The following is a 22,481-nucleotide window of genomic DNA, read 5'->3' on the forward strand; positions in this document are numbered from 1 at the left end:
CACCAATTTATCAATGCAAGCGTAAAAGCCAGTGGCGTTTCTAAACGAAGGGATATATCAGGAAAAAATGTTTATAATCAGACCCACAGCGATGTATGCCAGCGGAACGTGGATTATGAACCAGCAAGAAGAAAAGAAAGTAAAGATCTGAGAAAGAAACGTGCTTAGAAAAATCTTCGGAGGGATAAATAAAAAAAAATGCAGACGATACAGTGTTGGAGGCAGATAGTGCGCAGGGACTCCAAAGGATGATGGATAACGTTGTAGAAGCATGTACAAATACGACCTAAAACTAAATTGCAAGAAGACAAAAAGAATGATTATTAGTAAGAACACCAACATAAACGCCCAAATTACAATAGACGATACAACGTTAGAAAGAGTGGAAAAAATATTCTATTAAGGATACTTGGGATCACAGCTACGAAATAAAAACTCGTATTGAAAAAGCCAGAAGCTCACATAACAGCCTTAGGAAGATTCTCTGCAACTTATCTTTAAGTATAAATATACGCAAAGGATTCCTAGATGTTACGTCTTTAGTGTCCTCCTCTGAGGAGTAGAAAGCTGGAGCCTTACAAAAGATGCCACAAAATGATTAGAGACTAAAACCACCATTTATAGTTTATAAAGTAGAAAAAATGTGGTTAAAATGGACTGAAAATGGTCCAAAAGGATCAGCTTGCTGTACTGACAGATGCTGCTCCGTAGGTTCTCGATATAATCGCATCCTTATGAATGGATGGATTCACAGATATTAACGGATTGGTTTACTTTGACCTTTTTACCACATGCAAAATGTCTTGAAGGGCGAAAAATCATCATAGGAGATAATATATCCTCACATTTTACCGATGAGGTGATATCTTTATGCGAACAAAACAATGCGAGCTTTTTGGTCAAAAACTCAACACATTTGACACTTGATGTCGGTTTTTTCGTCTCTTTAGTGATTGGAAAAACTGTCACCCCACATTAACCACAATAGATAAAGATTTTACAAAATTGTTAAACTATATCCTCCAGCACATGGAAAAAATAACAAAAACAGCGGACTAAAACGGCGCTATAAAACAATTTATTGTTTCCTCCTTTGCAACCACGAACATTTACCCTTTTACCCCGAGAAAGTTTTAAATAAATTACCTAGAGAAGATGAAGAAATAGATGGCCAAATCGACAACCTTCTGGTACATTATCTAAAGGAGAAAAAATATTCAGCTGTACCATGCAAGCGAAATATTAAGCGAACCAAACTTAATGTAGAGCCAGGAAAATGTGTTGTTGCTCAACAAGCTGATGAAACTGAAAGCGATAGTGAAGAAAAGCCACCAAGTGATAATGAAACAGAAAGTGAAACGTTTAACTTGGATGAGTCTGACAATAGTGAAGGGGTTGAATATTTTGCTTATAAGAAGGATGACATCAAAGAAAGAAAATTGTTCATCCAGTTTTTAGTCAAAATACTAATCAAAAAAAGATTTTTTTATGGAGAAATATTTAATATAGATCTTGTTGAATCATATTAGTAAAAAACATGTAGTGAATTTTATAATTTACTATCATATTTTTTAATGAATAATAATTTTAGAGTGATCAATTTCACCCCATTTTTACTGTACGGGAATAGAAGAACAACTGTTATGTAAATACACTGGTTATTTAAAAAATACATAACTATCGTGGTATTATTTCCCACGGAAATGCAAAATATACTGTCAATAAAAAGTTTTAATACCAATTAATGTTTTTCTGGACACACGACTTATACTTTTTTTATCAGAAATCATTTTCAAGGCATTTTATGTAATTATCACAAAGTAGAAATAACAGACAAAAACGTGGATTTAATCACGTGTTTATTAAAATTAATAATTTACTTGATTGCTTATTAAAAATAATTAAATTGGAATAAATATTAATGCTGTATGATATTAGCTTTTTTTATCAGATCGCAAACAATTTTTTTGCTTGTGATAAACGATTAGAAGTGGAAGTTTATTGCCTTTTTATGGGGAATTGAGTTACACTAAAGAAATTAGAAACCTTGTAGAAATTAGAGTAGTTATATTTGTCTAGATATAAACAAACAGTTTGTTAAATTCCAGTCCAGTAGTTGCATCGACAAATTTTTCTGAAACTATCTACAGAGTGGGCGTATTTGAACCTTGTTTTTCTTACCATCCAGCTCAATTTTTATTTATTGACTCTGAGTATAAATTTGTTGACACCAATCAAACATTTCAACGGTTTATTACTTCTTCTGGTTTACAGAAGCTTAAACGTGCGCTAGCTAATACAAAGATGAACAGTCTGAACAGCTAATACAGATTTTTTAACAGTCTTTCTTACCGAAACTTATAACAATTTAATATTAAAGCATTTTCGACTAACAAAAAGTACGACAAACTGCTAAAAAATACCCGTGCAATGGTTTAATAATGAATTAAGGTCTTACAGATCTAATCTTTCTCTTATTAAACACTTTGCAGATGCCACTAAGGATCCCGATTTATTTAAAGTAAATAACCAACAAAAATTTGAATATAATCTGCAATAACAAATTGCTAAAAAGTCAGCTTACTGCAATTTTATTACTAATTCCAATAATAAACCTAGAGATTGCTGGAAAATAGGAAATTTCGAAAGAAACAACACAAGATCCAGTTCGGTGCAACCTGATCTACCTCTAGACGAAATAAATCAATTGTTTACTACAATTGCAGAGAGTATAATTATATCTCTTCCCACTATTAATGTCGATGTCCACTTCAAATATAGAAATTATCCTTCTCCGAGCAAGTCCTTCTTTTTTTTTCGTCCCGTTGTGGAAGAAGAGGTCTCTCAAGAGAAGAGCTCGTTCTACTACGAACGCGGTATTTAATGTTGTGAGCGAGGTGATTGAGGGGTTTGAACGCGGCAATCGCATAGCATTTCTCTTTGCGACTTATCGAAGGCTTTTGACTGCGTTTTACACGACATTTCGCTCCACAAATTAAATTACTATGAAATCAGAGATATCCCTCTTAAGCTTATAACTTCTTATCTATGTGGCAGACACCAGGCGGTAGTCTGTAAAGGGCATCTCTCCGATTTTCTATCCGTGAAACATGGAGTCCTACAAGGTTCGGTCTTAGCGAGAGCGCCCACCAAACTGGCGTGACATGTAACATGGCAGTGACATAGCACGGGCATGGCACTAGCAAAAGCACTAATAGCATGCTACTGCCAGTAGCATAATATTTAAATTCAAAATATCGTCCTCTGAGGATGCAAGTTATGCTAACGCTTTTAAACGTCAACAATACGAACAAAACTCCCCCGCAACGTCAGTTTTAGGTACAACCTTATTGGAAAGAGATACAAATGGATAGTAAATTTATTGTATTTAAAGAATTAAAAAATTCCTTCCATAGATACCTGGAAATTTCTCAATTAATGAGACAAAACGAATATTAAATTCTGGACTGTCTTCCATATTTAAATTGTTTAACAAACACACATGCAAAATGCAAGTAGCACGTAGCAAAAGGTAGAACAAGCTCTATTTTTAATGCCGAGGCGTAGCAAGCTGCATGGCGCCACTGCCACTGTCATTTTAACTGTAATAACCATAGATAATCGACTCAACTGTTCGGCTCATATCTGACAACTTAAGAAAAAGCTATCAAGTTCATTATTTGTTATTAGCCAACTAAACTCCTGGACAAAATTAACGCACCACTTTAATTAATCTAAATATTTACAATATGAACACAGAATAGAACTAAGTTACATTGAAATAATAATAAACACCTACAAATAAGTCCAACGTGACTTAAATAAGTCCATCATGACCTTAATTTGCCTTATTGTTTCTTTAAAAATTTGTTTTTGCTGGAAATGCGTAAATAAGGTAGCATAACTCCAAATTACAAAAAGAAAAAAAAAATAGTAAAGTAACACAATAAAATGCATCTGGGTCAACACTAATACCGTGTAGGCCCTCCTCTACTTCTTATCACTGCATTTATGCGTCGAGGCATGCTTGATATCAAATGTTCAACAAAAGCTTGCGGAATATTCTCCCATTCTTCAATAACGGCCTCAATGAGACGGTTGTGATTGGCAATAGGGGGTCTACGACTTCGAATCTTTTTTTTGAGATAGTCCCATAGATGCTCTACAGGATTCATGTCCGGACTGTTAGGTGGCCACTCTAATAATGGAATATCAACATAATTTAGGTAGCCAATAACCTGTCGAGCCACATGAGGATGAGCGTTGTCTTGCATGAATAAAAAATTGGGTCCAAGAAACAGAGCAAAAGGCATTACATGGTCGATAATAATGTTGTCTAAGTAATAATGGGCATTCATAGACCTCGTACGTATGGGAACCAACTCCGTACAAGCTTCAAAGCAAATTCCCCCCCAAAACATTTTAGAGCCACCACCAAAAGGTACTTTAGGAGAGATATTGCAGCTGGCAAACCTTTCTCCTCGCCTTTGCCAGACACGCTCACGACCATCTGGAGCTTTTAGGCTTACTCTAGTCTCATCGGAGAAAAGAACTCGTTTCCAATCACCGATGGTACAACTTTGATGCAATCTTGCAAAATTCAATCTCTGAACCCTGTGTTCTCTGGTAAGCATGGGTTTTTTGGCCGGTTTCCTGTTGCTCAATTCTGCTTCATGTAAACGTCTTATAACTGTTCGAGATGATATCGCGACATTTTGAACATCTGCTAGTTCATTTTTTAGCAAATTGCTGGTGACTCTCCTATCTCTGAAAGCACGTTGTCTCAAAAAACGATCATCAACTTGATTAGTGCAACGTTTTCGCGCTTGCCCTGGTCTTCGATGGTACGACCCTGTTTCATTATATCGCCTTACCTTGCGACTGATGCTGGAATGATGTCTTCCTAACAAACCTGCAACGTATCGCATTGAATATCCTTCATCGAGGAGAGTCGATGCTCGCATTGGCTCCTCCATTGACAAATTTCTTTGTCGGTTCATTTTTTTATTTGATTTTTATGCAAATGAACTTCCAAACACGCTTATGATGAAAAATATCACAATAAAAAGCTTGTTTGTCACAAGCACTTTGCTTTAATCGGCACTTTTAATGAAAAATTTAACTCACTTTTAGTCTAAAACGAAGTTTAATACAAATTATTGTTAAAAAAAGACTATTATTAGCTTACATAACAACTGTCACTGTCAAACAAGGTCCATAGGCAACTTGTCGTACAGTAAATTATCAATAAATAAAAATTATTGAGAAAAATATGAGTGGTGCGTTAATTTAGCAAGGGTTGTCAACTTTGAAACATTAAAAATGACATATTTTTCTTTCTTCCACTCTCACCTAAACTATGGTTTAATCATATGGAGCAATTCAACAAATGCACTTCAAATTTTTAGAATACAAAAGAAAGCTATCAGGATTTTAACAGGAGTTAGTTATCTAGAACACTGCCGACCTTTCCTTATCAAATTCAAAATTATGCTGGTACCTACTCTGTTGAAATTTCAAGTTATAACTGAAATTCGCAGAAAACTTGCCCATTTAATAAAGCAGTCTGATGTCCACGTTCACAATACGCGAAACTGTCACTACCTACGAATAAATCGATGTAGATTACGTCTCTCAGTTCAGATAAAAATTGCCTTAATTATAACTATTAACAATATTTTACCAAAAAGTAATAAACAGCTAAGCTGTAATAGTTTCGATAAAGTTATAAAAAATATCTTCTATAATTGTTTTTACTGCTCAGAAGAATATATGACTCATTGCAGAACATTCACTGAACTGCTTACCGTAACTTTGCCATAATTCTATTTCTGTTTAATATGTGTTCTTGTTTGTATATATTAAGTTACGTTTTGTATCCCATTTTTAAAACTATGTATTTCTTTTTTGACTTGCTACAAATAATATTTGTATCTGTTATAATAGTTAAATAAATACTCTACTGTAATACTCTACAAAAACTGAATATTATTATACTGAAAGCTTTCATTTCTCCCTCGTATATTTGCAACATCTTTTCAATACGGACATTGTGTTATGAAAACAGTAAGATTAGTTTATGGCCACTGGTACAGCGATAAATATCGCAACACAATGTTTATTAAATTAGCGTTTTAACAAGCTTTTCGGTAAAAACCCGACCTTAAAAAAATCCACGCCGTAATGTTATCTCGGCGTTATCGTCAAAGCGAATGGAAATCATACGAGCCGGACTAAGGTTCAATCCGTTCGGTTACGAAAACACGTGTTAGTCTATTTATAGAAAGTTGTATATATTTGACATTAAAAACACAGCCGATCAATCGATACGAGATGAACAACAAATACTACAAGAATTCGATCAATGAAAACATTGAAAACACAAACTATAAACTAACGGATAAAAAACAGTCGAAAACGCCGACCTTTTTGGACTTTGAGACGAGGTTCTATTAGAATTTAAATTATTTCTTATAATATGTTAAAATTTGTACGACAACTGTAAATAATGCAAAGGTATGTCATGTATTTAAATATTTTTGCACGCCATTAGGAGCGTCACCAATATCGTATGATGTTATGTCACAAGTTGTTACAACACTATGCTGTGAAATCAAGTTGGAAAACAATCGTTCAAATACAGAAGTGGCTAGCAATGCAGCCAAGAGGTTAGAAGACGATGCTGGACGATCTATATTTATCTAAAAAGTAGAAAGAAGCTAGTAAGAAAGTTTTTGCAATAAAATGAACTTAAACGCCCACTGACACCATATGGTATCAGCATTTTTTAACCCCTGTACATAAATTTTGCAAAAAAAATATTTTAGTCAGTTTTAACCAACATCTTCAAAATATATAAGAATTACCCAGAAATTCAAAAATGCAAAACAGCTTATTTTCACTGTACTGGTCCATGCAAAACAGCTTATTTCCAACCAACCAATGGAAACGCTGCAACTGCCATTCAACTGACCCAGTGAGCCTTGCAAATTTGAGGTTATGTAAGGGTTTTGTATTAAAAGTTTTTGTGACTACTATGTATTTAGATTGTCAACGTATTTAGAAAAAAATTGTTTTACGTTAGAATTTTAAGGAGAGTGGATGGTGCAGATCATCGAGTTAGAATCTAACTCGATGGTGCAGATGGAAGTGTAAGTGTTGGTGAACAAAATGAAGGGACTACAAAGAAAGAGTTACAGAAGGAAAAAGAAAAAGTGAACACATTACCAGGTAAGCATCTTCTAAAAAAGCGCTAGTTTTTATACCGTGTAAACACAACAATAAACCCGTAAACTAATTTTTCGAAGCCAAATTCAGATTTATGCTTTAATCTGTGCCTTCTAAGAATTGCAAGGCAAAACAGACGTTTATAAAGATGTTATTAGAGAGATGGGGAATCTTAAATTGCATTCCACGACATATCTCCTCAACTAAGCAAAAATCCTTAGCGAATTTGTTTCTAGTACTCATAAAGAGCATACCGGAATAAAAAAAAAGACAGTTAAGATTTGATTTCACATATAGTGCGTCTGTATATCCGCTTATACGTATTTCACCGTAATATTGATCATCAGAGACGGCTATTCACAGTAGTTCTGAACGTGAAAACAAATCTGTTTCCTTTTTAATACTTCCTAATTCCTTTTTAATCTTTTTAATACAAATTCCGTTAAGAGTTATAACGGAATGGATACCACTAGGTAAAAGAACCAGAGGCTGACCTCAACTGAGATGGAGACAAGTGGAAGAAGACTTGAGTATGAAAATTAGAAATATAGAAAGGACAATCAAACAGATAAGAATGGAGAAAAGTAGTGAAAACGGAAACTGTAATACAAGAATTTAAATAAAAAAAGCCAGAACTTGGATATTTTGGAAATACATATCATAAGAGTGTCGTAATACAGACTGCTACAGTTGATTATGGATGGTAAAATTGAAGATAACAGAAAGAGAAAGTTGCGAAATCTGAGAGAATGGTTTACCTTGGACTCCATCCGACTTAAAGAAGTAAAAAATTATACTAACGGCATGTTAAGGCTGCAAACTATTGCTAATACATAATAGGGAGTCAACTACGGTTGCAGTACTAATAATGATGATGACTTTACAGTATAAAAGCAATAAGAATAATATAAAATCGAAAGAAATCTATCCTTATGAAAACGATAACCTGTTGTTGAAAAAATCATCCAAAACAGACAAGCGATAGCGGCAAAATTACACCGTATGGTGGCAGATGTCAACTCTGGATTAACTAAACAATTAACACAGTTATTAATGATGTAATATAGTAAATTTACTTACCTTCACTATAAACTGTTTGTTGTGCCATTTTGTCAGTCGTTTTTGTCGGAAAATCTACCACATCCGATCAGCAGCCACCTAAAAAATCTCGGTATAAAAAACTTATATTACTACTATCTGCGGTAAATCCAAACACGAGATCAGTTAGAAATAACTCTCGACTCCACGCGGCGAACGAATGCGTCAGTTTTCGTTCATAACTTATTGAAATCCGGAATAAACGACGATGTTAAACTTATCGCTTGTGTTGGACTACGATCATGCCGATAAAAACGACTAAATAAACTTTTTTTTGCCAATTAATATTTTAGGTACTTGTTGTGCGTGGTTCGCACGGAAAAAGCCGGCTTTTTCGGCTCTTTGTTTCCGTGGGAGTAGTTGAACATTACAGTTTTTGTTAGGAGAAAAAAACCAGACACTTTTAACAAATAAACCAAGAGGTATACATTTTTAACACGTTCAGTGCCGTGATATCAAAATAATATTTTGCAAATATTAATTAAAGCGTTTACTTGAAAAACAACACATGTCTATTTTTTGCAAATTTGACTTTTTATGTTTTTCGCATGGAACAGTAGTTTCTTTATCGATCTCCCACATTCAGTTGTGTAAAAATCCCAGATGAATTAAACTACATAGAAAATTCGGATACTTTTAGAAAAACAACAGATGTCCATGCTGTTTGTTGTAAAAGCAACACTTGTCCAATCTTAGCCAACGGTCATCGCTAAGCGTGAATGATCGTGTCTATAAATTTATCTGTTGTGCGCGTTCTTTGTTAATAACAGGTGATGTTTGTATATATATTGAAGGTAAAGGAGGAATTCCATACTTTTTAAACAAGGGTTTGCAGCTGGCGCGATATTCTGCTGAGTCAATAATTCGGATTGCTGCTTTTTGAAAAGTGAAAATTTTGAAAAAAGGAATTATGCAATATTTCAGGATACTATGAACCATGCCAAAATAAACTGACCTAAGAATATCTCGACTCACAGAAGTAGCCAATCTTGTAACGACTATTTTGCTTACCACAGGGTAAGAATATGGGGGACAAGATTGGGCAAACAAAATAATCGGAACTAGTGCGTACGACACTCAGTTGATTGTTGGAGAGCTGGGTCGTGGATAAGTTGAAGATATGGGGGTTGGATTGGGGTAACTACAAAAAAAAGAAATAAAGGGGTACTTATACAAATCTCTTGGGCAAACAAAATGAAAATAAACCGGAAACACCTCAAGAAATTTAATATAGGGCGCCATTTGAGGTGCCTAATTATACCTATTACAACCACTAGTTGTAACTAGGGAAATAATTATGGAACATAAAAAATATAGAAAAAAAAATATCTTTTTCAAATAAAACTCAAAATAGATCAGAGAAACAAATTAAACGTTTATTTTTGTCTTAAACAAACAGTTATCAAAAATACAGATTTTACAAGAACATAATCCAAATTAATAAAAACTTACTTCTTATGTTCTTCGTTTACATAAGAGTTTGCTACAAAAATTTTAAATGGTTTCTAGGTTATAATATGGCCAATTTATATTATCAAAATTTTATGGATATCCTTTTTATGAAAAATATTATTGAATCTATCTTACATATGGAATATCTTTTATATAAAATAATCAAATTAAAATTGTCTTATAACAACAATGGATTAAAGCGAAATGTCATATGTCAACATAACTTAAGACAGAATAAAATATGACATTTTTTAGCTACGACAAAAATAATATAAAACTTTAATTATTACAAATTCTTTTATTTTAATGAAAGCAAATTATTAAAAATTGTCTTTATAACTTGGGAGAATTAATATATTAAATTGTTACCTTAATTCACATAATCACTTAACTTTGTAAAGGAAAAACTTGCTACATCTCTGGGAAGCTACTTGGACAGATTTTCAAAATGGAAAATAGGAAACTATTTCCGTACTCAGGCAGGAACGATTGAAACAGGAACTTGGTGGAGGAATCAAGCTGTCGACGGGGACATTCTATATAATACTTTTCAAAAATTTCCAGTATCTGTTCAAATCTTCCAGTGACCACTCTGACAGAACTGCCTGTGCAAAGTGTATCATCACGTCCACTGGTATGAGAACATTACAAAAAAATTGAATCGCTTGTTCGATTCAAAAATTGCCCCAGATTTTACATTTCAAATCTTTTGTTGGACTTCTTTAGCTCGACTCACATTGTAGCACGTCTGCCCTGCTTGGAACTTAAATGTCGACCCTATTTGCGTTAAATTTTACAAATTCCACGCCATAAAATAACTCTCCCCCTTGTGTTTACAAAACCTAAACAAACAAATATACCTCGGACCCTCGTTCTAAGCGACAAAAACAACTTTTTAAATATTCCAGTTTATTGCGTTTTAACGACGAAAGACAAATAAAAACTCTTTTTTATATTAGGGGGGCATCATGAAATATAATCCTCTAGGCGACAAAAACTTGTCGAAATAGATATAACATAATACAAATTAACAAAATAGCACGTAGTTTTTAAACCGGAGTTCTATCTGACTTTGTAACAAAAGGTTATGGAATTTGAAAGTACACATAGACAAAAAATATATCCAGCGTTATTTACGCACGAGAAAGCAACAGACTGTTGCTGTTGTGATGATGACCTTCTGTTTCTGGACGAAGATGCTGGACTTAGCAATGAGAATAATTTCAGTGAATTGATGAGGTTTAAAATTGCATCAGGGTGTGAGACTCTTAAACAACACCTATCCACAGCATCTTCCCCAGCAACATACATTTGAAGCACCAGTCAAAATCATTTGATAACATGTTGTAGTAAAGAAATAATTTAACAAATAATGAATCAGGTTCAAAGTGCAAATTATTACTTTTATCTCTTGGTCTCTGGTTCTGGTGTCGGGACTCGGAGGTCAAGAAGAGAATTTCATTGTGTAACTTTTCTTTTTTCGTAAGTTCCTTTAATTCACTTTTGTAAGGTGAACTGGTGATAATAGCCACGTAAGAAACATTGCAACCTTTATTGGACACTTTTCTTTTTGGTTTGGGAACCGGAGTAATATTAACAGGCAAAATTGGCTCTGGTGTTGCACACGATGAAACGGGAAGTGAATTAAAACCAGGCGATACACGATTCTCGTCTCCATCGAAGGCAGTTAATGGCTCCTTTTGCAGTTCAGCTGCAATGAAATCAACATCTGTGAAAAGTCTCCGATTGCAAGGAAATATTGCTTTGTGATATCATTGGGTTCTAGCCGCCACTTATTATGACGCATCCAAACGAGAAAAGCTTCACTGTAATGGGTTTTTAGTGCCCCCATAAACGTTTTATCCAACGGTTGAAGTTTGTTTGTTGTATGCGGTAGTATGCATACTATGACGACATGATTTCGCCGGGTTAGTTCTACAATTTCGATGTTTCGTGTATGTGAATAGTCATCATCATCATCATCCAGCCCCATTTTCACATCCATTGTTCGATATAGGCCTCCTCCAAACGTCTCCAGTTCTCTCTATCTCTAGCTGCTGCAATCCAGTTTGTTTCTATTCTTCTTAGGTCGTCGGTCCATTGGGTGGGTGGTCTGCCTCGACTTCGCTTGTCGGCTCTTGGTCTCCACTCCAATAATCTCTTCGTCCATCTTCCGTCTTCCATTCTAGCAACATGTCCAGCCCACCTCCACTTTTGTTTATTGATTCGCAGTATAATATCGTCTACGCCAGTTCGTCGGCGTATCTCCTCATTTCTCACGCGATCTTTCAAGGTCAGGCCCAGCATTGATCTCTCCATTCGCCTTTGTGTTACCCTCAGTTTTTCGGCAGTAGCTTTCGTTAAAGTTAGGGTCTCTGCTCCGTAGGTCAAGACTGGTAAGATGCATTGGTTAAATGCCTTCCTTTTCAGGTGAATTGGGGTATTTGTTTTAAAAATGTCTCTCATCCTTCCATATGCCGCCCATCCCAACGTGATTCGTCTATTTAGCTCGCAGGTTTGATTGTCTCTGGTTACTCTGATTTCATGACCCAAGTATGTGTATTTATCGATTAATGCTACCTTGTTGTTATTGATCTGTATCTCTTCGCTGGGAACCATATTGGTCATCATTTTGGTTTTCTCGAAATTTATCTCCAGCCCAGTTTCTTGTAGTATGTAATTCAGTTCTTGGAGCATGTCTTTGATCTCTTCCAGATTATCTGACAGAAGCACGATATCGTCCGCAAAACGTAGATGGTTTAATCTTTCTCCATCGATGGATATTCCTTTCTGTTGCCATGTTAGTCTTTTAAATGCATACTCAAAAACGGTAATGAACAGCTTTGGTGACATGGTATCACCTTGCCTGACTCCCCTTTTTATCTTTATTTTATTAGTTGCTGAATGTAGACTTATGGTTTAATAAACGCCTTTTTAAAGTCTACAAATATCAATGCCAAGGGACGGTTATATTTGTTAGTTTTTTCTATCAGGGTTTTTAGGCACTGCAGGTGATCGTTTGTGCCGTAATTAGGGCGGAAACCGGCTTGTTCCCGAGGTTGGTAAAAATCCAGCTTTGTCTCTAATCTGTTCGTTATTATTCGGGTGTATAATTTATAAAGATGGTTAAGGAGACTGATTGGTCTGTATCTTTCCAGGTGTGCTATATCTCCCTTCTTGTGAATAGTGTCCATCAAATAACAACAACACTAGGAACTCTGCAGATGGCTTAACATTTTCAATAAACTGTAAAAACCAGTCACGAAATAAGTTGCTTTGCACCCAACCAGAGGGGGCATTTTCCCACCGAACCAAGGAGGTGCATTATCAAACATGTTTTTGCGGGAGAATATAACCATAGGCGATACGAATCTGCCATCAGCACTCATACAACATATTATTGTCATTGTTGACCCTCGTTCTGTTGCAGTCGGTGCTGCAATCTGCCTTTTACCTTTCAAGCCAACTAGAAGTTTCTTTCACTCTCTAGAAGATCGAAAAACATGTTCACCGATTCTCTGTTAAAACCATTAGCTCTTGACTTCATTTAAAATTAGAAAACTGATTCGAAATGTAGATACGCAATATTATTTTGCTTAAGAAACTCTAAATTATTAAAATATCTCAAACGTGAAAATTATTTCTACAATCTAAAGATAAAAATAACATTTTCGAGGTTACAGTTAATATTATATTATTAATGTTTATATTTTGAACTTTGGTATCTTATCATTGGTGCATGGTACGATTCCAAAAACCTATTTACTGCTGTTTGTATTATAGAACTACAAAAGTTATTGTACATTTGGATCAATTTAAGCAATGAATCCTTTTTCTACCAATGGAATTGAATATTAAACACTTATTTATTTGACTACTTGTTGAATCTTCTTCTTCTGCAAGTGCTACCTTTTTTATCAGTCCAGGAAAATAAATATTTTTCAGGACTTCGCGAAATCCTGGTATTTGACTAGTTTTTCCGTATGTTTAATCGCAATTTTAAATAGAACTAGTATTTACGAAAAGTCTGGAATGGGCAGGATTTGGAAAACTCAGTTAGATACAGAAGAACCGCAAAATACCTCAATACTTGAGGAGCAAAGTGTTCAAGCAGTTCATCCTTCCTATAATAACATATAGATGTGAAACCTGGACCATAATAGAGGCAAATGTGAACAAACTAGCCACAACAGACAGGGCAATGTTGGGTATCATTGTCAGATAGAAAGAGGTAAGATCAGGTCGAGGATATCACGACAAAAATTTCCAAACTCAAATGGAGCTTTGCAGATCACACTTCTGATCTACTTAAAATAAAAACTTGGTACGACTCTAATTTATTCTCTTTTAACGTGGATAAGACAGTAGCATTATCCTATAAAAGAGCTCTTCAATCCTTGCTTCTTCATAACAGCCAGATCAGTATCGTTGATTCTGTAAAATTTCTTGGTATTTTTATAGACAGCAACCTTAAACGGTCCCTTCATATCGATTTGTTAAGTAAGAAAATAGCCTCAGTCTGCTATGCAATAAGATCTGTTTCGAAAGAACAAAATTTAGCATCTTCCAAAATAACATATTCTATTCTAATACAGCTGACCAATCTAATGTTATTTTTAAATTACAAAGTAGAGCAACACGATATCTTTTTGGCCTCAGTAGAATAACACATTGCAGAATCTACTTCAAAAATCACGGGCTTTTAACTCTTTCCTACATGTTTTTTCAGCAAGACCTAATCATGGCTACTCCACCAGAAATTCAACCTTTGATGTGTATTTACAGATCCCGGCCACTGAGTAAAGAAATCTGTATTATATTCGGCAAAAAATTATACAACCATTTCCCTTTGCAACTTAAACTTCTTTCCTAAGTTCCGTAAATTGAAAAAATCCTATCTATCTGAAAGACCATATTATTCAGTGGAAGAGTTTCTTAACGAATAACTAAGAAATTACAGTACGTTTAGGTACCAGCAACTAAAGTATTTTTATATATATTTGGGTATCACATGCAGCTACTTAAACTTATTCGTAAACCAGTTCGTAAGGTTTTATTATGCAATTTGCGGTTTAGTTACAATTTTGCAATGGATTGTATATTTTAGTATCTTTTATTTTGTGATATTGACGATTTATGTAATTTTAGTAAATTTTGTAAATTATAGTGACAATAAAGCATATTTCTATTCTAAAGTGGACGATAGACAGCTAAGAAGAAGATGAAGTACACATTAATAGCAACTAAATTTTGCCAAACGTAACAAGAGACAAATTGTAGAAAATTTTGCACGAATTAGACTTCGTTTTCGAGAAGTACGGTAAAAAAGCTGTGCTTATAAACAAGATAATTTGTTGTGGGAGCCGATATTTAAGATAATATCGAAAACGGAGAAGACAAGGTACTATAGTGTATTTTTATGTATGAGAGAGTAATAAAACAATAAATTATGTATGCAAATCCCTAAACTGTTGATACGGGTGACTCAATGAAAAACAGATATTTGTCAACAAGTTTACAGAAGTATATAGGAAAACAATTTTAAATTGAGTATGACCACCAGGTATAAAGGTTGGAGCAGAATAGAATACAATAGTTGTGAGGGTTACTAATCCCTAAATAAGGTTGCCAGTGTCGGAGTGATGGAGGTTAACAGGTACTAATGAATTTGCAAGAAATGTAAGATGTTTATTTTATTGGTTATATATAACCAATAAAAGTTTAATAAGTACCTACCTATTTGCAAAATAAAGTTTAATTCTTTAGATAAAATAAAACGTTTTATTTTATCTATTTGCAAAATAAAGTTTAATTCTTTGCCTATTTGCAAAATAAAGTTTAATTCTTTAGATAAAATAAAACGTTTTATTTTATCTGAAATGAGTGCATTCCACGAAGTAAGGGTTTCAACAATCAAACATTTAATTCTTTAATTCCAGGAATCTACGACAGTAATTGACTAGATAATTACCTTCTAAACTTATTCCACAGAAAATGTGATAGTGGGTTTTTCCATTTTGTATATAGGAAGGTCCAAGTGACGTATTCAAAATTCTTAACAGTTCACTAAAAGTAGGTACTTCAGTTGCAAGGTGCAGTTTATTGTGTATACTAGTGTTATGGAAAATTTGGAAGTGCCGTGTAAACGCCGAAAAATTGGTCCTCTAACAGTTAATGAAAAAACATTAATATTTAATTGTTTTAAATCATTTACAGACAAACGTTTATGTGAAAGTGTTGATGAGACCGTTGAGTTAGTTAGCAGTACACTTGGTGTTGGGAAATCTACGATTTACAGAGTTATTAAAGAAGAGAAATGTGGTAGTTTTCAAATGCCACGTAATGCTCCAGGGAAACCAAAATTTCAAATAGAATATCATTTTAAAGAAGGACTTCGACGGAAAGTGCATGAATTCTTCTTTAGACAAGAATTTCCAACATTGGATAAAGTTCTTGTCTCAGTTCGAGATGATAAGGATTACCCAGAAATGAGTCGAAGTACGTTATGGAAACTTTTAAAAGAAATAGGCTTCCGCTGGAAAAAGAATCCCAGAAAGTCTATTTTATTAGAAAGAAGCGATATTGTCATATGGAGAAGACATTTTCTAAGAACCATAAAGGAAATGAGAAACCAAAAAAGAAAAATATTTTATCTTGATGAAACATGGATCAACGAGGGTCATACACCAAATAAATTTTGGCAGGATGAAACTGTTACAAGTCAAAGGCACGCTTTTGTAAATAACTTATCTACTGGTTTAAACCCACCATCAGGAAAGGGACGCAGGCTGATAATAGTACACATTGGCAGTTCAGACGGTTTTGTTGAAGGTGGTTTATTAACTTTTGAATCAACTCGTACCGGTGACTACCATGAAGACATGAACGCTGATGTCTTTCAAGAATGGTTCGAACAAATGATAGATCTTCTTCCTAAGAACTGTGTAATAGTAATGGATAATGCAAGTTATCACTCCAGACTTATAGAAGGACTGCCCACAACCAAGTGGTTAAAAAAAGACTTGCAGAATTGGCTGAGTTCAAAAAATATTACGTACCATCCCGGATCTATAAGAAAGGAACTTTATTCGTTGTGTGCCCTTCATAAAGAAAAATTTTAAAAATACGAAATTGATGAAATTGCCAAAAATCGTGGAATGACAGTACTTAGATCCCCACCATATCATTGTGAATTAAACCCGATTGAACTGGTATGGGCACAGATAAAGAGTGAAGTTTCAAGAAAAAATACCACTTTTAAAATTCATGATGTTAAACAGTTGTTTTTGGAGGCCGTAAATAATGTAAAACCTGAAAACTGGGAAAAGGCAGTAAATCACACTATTAAAGAAGAGGAAAAAATGTGGAAGCTGGACAATATTACTGATAAAATGATCGAGCCAGTTATTATAAATCTTGGTTCTGAAAGTTCATCTTCTGAATCTGATTTGGATTTGTAACAAGTAGCTGTAAGTTTTATATTAATATTTTTATTCATCTATTTAACATACCTTAGACGGTTTTAAAAACTCTTTTTCTCTTTTGTAATTTTCAAAAATTAAAAAAAATGTGAATTTTTTAAAACCCTTTTTAATGTAGGCCAGTCAGTTCTAATATAGTGTGTGATAAAAGAGGTCACTTTTGTTTACATACACATAACACTTTATAACACTGAAATAATTCATTTATTTTTTACAATTATTCAAAGTAATTTTTCAATTAATCTTGAGCACGCCCATGGAGTGGTCGGAGCTACCAGTTAAAATTATGCTAATTACTCTCTCGTTCATAAAAATAAACTATAATACCAAGATATAAAGATCGTTTTAATATTTTGCCATGAAAACTGTACCAAGTCCAAATCAAGCATAGGTAGTACTTGACTTAAAATCAAGTACTATCGAGAATGCCGTAGAAGGGAAATAAATTTATAATGCGTAAAATAGGGGAACATATATATTCATAAATTGATGATAGTTAACTTATAAATAAGAAAACAGTTAAATCTTTCAAAATTCGCTTCAATTTACTTGAAAAATCTAAGCAGCAATCTTTTGTGTAATGCAGAAGACACCAATGCTAATAAATGCTTCTCCTGGTAATAAAAACCAAAAATGCTGACTTACTAATTACCGATATTAACGAGGAAACCAATCTTTGTACCATTCAACAATCAAAATCCCATCAAGGACTAAAATATTTTTCCTCATTTCGTAAAAATCGTTACCTGTTGATTATGTGGTGTTATTAAAAAATCACTGCGTACATATTATTGCAAGAGATAAGATAATATTGTTGGTAGCTTAATAATTACACCTAATTATCTAATAACGAACACGAATAATCATTATAGGTTATTAGAATGAAGGTAATAATTTTTTTAAAACGGTTCTCTTACTGACTTACTTGTTCGGGTCCGTAAACAAAAAGTCTCTCAACAATAAAATCTCCACTTACCACGCTTCGTATGGCTTAGTTTTCTCCCCTCCATGGATTTATTAAACTAAATACATTTTCCACAAATTATACACCCATGGACCAAAATATGGAATATTTTGGAATTTTTAAATTTTTTTTGAAAATAAGTTCTGGTCTATCAAGTTGTTTATTTTAAGAATGTTTCAGCCGGGAATGGTATAAGGGAAATGGGTTTAAGCAGCAGCGAAAGAGGAGATAGGAACAGAAATTTGTGTCCGTAAAAATCATTGGTTTGACGATGAATGCAAGAATGCAACAAAGGAAAAAAAATGAAGCCTATAGAAAGATGTTTACAGATGAAGCCTATAGAAAAAATATTAAGAAACGTATTTGGATCAACCCATTGTAGCGATTGTTTGTGCAGCATAAAAATGAACTATGAACTGGTCAAAATGACTTAAAACAAACTGACTTAAGATGCATCAGACTAATCTCGTCTAAATCCTGCAAGAACACCTTGCGATTCCAAGTTCCGTTTAGATTTTCTCACGCAAAACACAATTTGATTTACCCCTCTTATATTAATACTCATTCTTTTTATATCATCCTAAGAACATACTATAAGAATCAAAAAGTGACAAAAAAAAGGTACATAGTCACGAAAAGGAACCTGTCGTGTGTTACGTCATCCCTCCGATATCGTTTATTATATTGGCCAAGGTCAAAATTAAAAACAATAGAAAACTGATTAGAGCTCGAGATTTAAATTGTAAAGTTTGAAATTCAGTTTAAAAATTTCGACGAAACTATTGTATCCTTGACCGTCAATTGGAAACTAAACCACTACATAAATTTTCTGTATACAATATATATATATATATATATATATATATATATATATATATATATATATATTTACAGTTCGTAAAATGTAAATACCGATGTACGTCATCCGAGTCACAGTAAGTGACGTCACATGATACCAACAAAGAATATTTAAATATTTATCGTAGGTCTGTTCCTTCTTAGAATATTTTAGCCAAGTACACTGAAATGAAGTCACAGTTAGAATGCAGTGCAAGTACCGCATTGTATCATTGTTCCTTTTCTGGGATGGTTTTCCTTTGGTTGATGTTTCGGTGTCCTGTTTTAGGTTTTTCACTTCTTCAGGACGTGGTTTGTTTTGTTGGGTGGTGTTTTTTCTTTCGCTGGCTTTGTGTGTTCTACTGGTGGGTTACTTCTTTGACTTGTCGTCAGAGGAGCGTATGGACAATCAGCAGCGAAAGGGGTACTGGTTAACGGTCTTTTAATCGCGGTTCGCGCGCGGGCAGCTGCAGCTGTATCTTCTACAATAGACAGGTGTCATTGTGAATGGGATCTGGAAACCACAGAAAACCGATCCCTCCCCTGTCTAGGCAAGCTCGAAGTGAGCATATAAAAGTTATTGCGACGATAGTAGAGGGAAGTTGCCTCCTCGATGTCAATGTATTCAGCAGGTTACTGGCAAGGGTCAGTAGTATTGTAGGTAGGAAGGGGATTTTGGGTTTAGGTTTTCGTCTGAATACATTGCCGATGGCTCTGAAGTTTTGGCCTCGGATGGTTTTGATTGTATAACTCTTGCTCAGAGAGGAGAGCCTCTCATTGATCAGCTGGATATTCGACAGATGATGGATAAGGGCGGAGGGGTAGTCGCGGCGTTTGTTGTTCACTCTACGCAGGATTCTCCTCTCCAGCCAGCAGTTTTTGTGTGAGATGACCGCGAATCGTCATATAGATGTTGGATCTATACTCGATGACCGGCCTAATAAATGTTTTATATGTGTGTATGAGTGATTGTGGATGTGTTCTTCCGAATTTACCACAAAGATCATTTGAGTAGACCGAGTGTGCTCCTAGCCTTGTTACAGGCTATTTTCAGATCGGTCCTCCAGTTTAGTGTTTGTGTAAACACCACACCGAGGTATTCGATCCGGTCGCGTAGCTGTAGTCGGTCACCCCAAAGTCTAAGGTTGTGTCTTTTGGATATGATGGGTGTGGTGAACTGGCTGAGACTGGATGTCTAAAGAGAATCATTTGGGTTTGGTGTTACTTTCCATCTCCCACACCACCTGTCGACCAGGTTAAGGTGATTTTGAGCAAACCTAAGTACTGAGTCTATGTCTCGTGATATTGTTACGAGAGCTGCATCGTCTGCTTAGAGCAAAATGGTTGTATTAGTGTATTGTGGATTGGGAAAGTCACTATTGTAAATTGTGTATAATATGGGAGCCAACACTGAACCTTATGGTACTTCTGCTGTAGAAGTAAAAGAATCAGAGAAGTGACCTCGCACTTTAACCGTGATTAGACGTTGAGAGACATATGAATGGATAAGTCTAACGAATGCGAGTTTCAAGCCGATGTTCAACAGTTTCTTAGCGAGTCCAGCATGCCAGACTTGGTCGAAGGCTTTTTGAACATCGAGGAAGATGCCTAAGGATACTTTTTCCGTCGTTTAGACTTTGTGTGAGGCGTGTGACGATTTCTGTCAATGCCGTTTTGGTGAAAAGACCTTCTCTAAAGCCGAATTACTTATATAAAATCCTCATATGCACAAGTGTAATGTATCGATCAGAAAACTTAAACTTAGATAAAGCCGAAGAAAAAAGATTGATGAACATTCGAAAATCTAGTTGTATCAAAACATTTCAAAGTAAGTAAGTAATGATAAAAGTGCTGTTTTTTTTTATTCTATTTTACTTCTTTATACTAAACAAGCGGCTCAAATTGTTGTTAAAGTAAGATTATTACTTAATTCTTGTTTTCTATTTCAATTTTTTTATTTATTTACATTGAATATTAATTTTTTTGTTGTATAATCCACTTCTGCAATAATTATTTGATATATTTCATTTAAAATGAATTCAGAAATTTTTTGTAATGTGGCAACAATGTTAACTTGGATTTCTGACGTAGATAATGATGTGCATCGGTTTTTATACTGTACTAACTGTATGTATATAAAAATACAAGAACTTATGGTCGCGATTACAGCAGAAATGAGTAGAACAGTTCCCGTAACAGATCATCATATTATCTAATTCTTCTGCTCATCAAAAATTATTATTTTTTTGCATATATATTTTCCAGAACTGAATTAATTGATTTTTTAAGTAAATTAGGCTTGTATAAATGTGGGAGAAAAACGATAGAAAATATGTGCGTATAGCGACAAAAGATATAATTTGTTTCAAGATAAATACAAACATTTTGAATAAAAGGCATTTCCAAATCAAATAAAATTGTCGATTTTCACTTTTTATATCGATTTGCCAATGACGAATAGGTGTCAGTTTGAATTGATCATTTGCATTTCTAAAACAAGCAGATATCATGTTCTCCAATCAGCCGACCTTGAGCAAGGTCGGACTTTTGATTAACATTTTGCACAAGTATGTATTCACAATTGAATTTTAAATAAATTTTAAGTCACAATGTTATCACACGACTCAGTTTCGGATGTGATAAAAATGGCGATAAGGTATGAAGGATGCTTCTTAACTAAATCAAAACAAAATGTATCAGTTAATTGTTGAATTAACGAAATTTATATGCAAGAATCACAAAAATGATCCAGCAATATCAAACAAACAAGAATTTAGAATTAATGGTTATCTGGGGGAAATCGTATGAAAGAACAAAAATATATATATAGATATCATATTCATAAAATATCTGTATCATATTATACCAATATAATACTCACATACACTACAGAATCTCGAGTCGTATGACAAAAATGTCATTTATGACGATATAAGTGCAACGACGTGTTTTCAACTTGAGTTATTAGAGATAAATGGACTCGCAAATCCCCAAATAGTTCTTGCAAACCCATACATCTACTCGTAGTAGTGGAGGCGATCCAACACAACAGACTGAAATTAAACAGTAGACACTTCAGGCCTCGTGCTGCTTGTTCTCTGCTGAAATGGGTATTTTTGAAAATACCGAAGAACACTACGAACACATCAAAAGGTCGATTCATTTAGCAGCAGAAGAAGCACTGGGGAAATGTGACGAAAACCATAAAGGAATAAAACCGTACTGGTGGGATGAAGAAATAGAGAAGGAAATTAGAGATAAACGTCGGAAATACCAAACATTATTAACAACAAAAACAGAAAACGATAAAACAATTTACAAAGAAGCACAAGCCAAAGTAAGAAAAAAGATTACTCAAAAAAAGAACGAAACATGGGAATAGAACTGCCAAAAGATCAACACCTACATAGGAGGTAGAAGAA

General features: G+C 34.3%; 1 protein-coding gene across 1 annotated transcript in view; it reads right to left on the bottom strand.

The window, feature by feature from the left end:
* The window catches only part of bgm (acyl-CoA synthetase bubblegum family member 1), a 33,139-nt gene that overhangs the window by 8,405 nt on the left and 2,253 nt on the right, over nucleotides 1-22,481 (bottom strand). Inside the window, exon 2 of the mRNA XM_072542309.1 lies at nucleotides 8,308-8,385. Within this exon, the coding sequence (XP_072398410.1) occupies nucleotides 8,308-8,335 (28 nt within the window). The 5' untranslated portion in view covers nucleotides 8,336-8,385. The remainder of the gene's footprint in view (nucleotides 1-8,307; nucleotides 8,386-22,481) is intronic.

The sequence above is a fragment of the Diabrotica undecimpunctata genome, chromosome 8 (assembly GCF_040954645.1).
Source record: "Diabrotica undecimpunctata isolate CICGRU chromosome 8, icDiaUnde3, whole genome shotgun sequence".
In the NCBI taxonomy this organism is placed as follows: domain Eukaryota; kingdom Metazoa; phylum Arthropoda; class Insecta; order Coleoptera; family Chrysomelidae; genus Diabrotica; species Diabrotica undecimpunctata.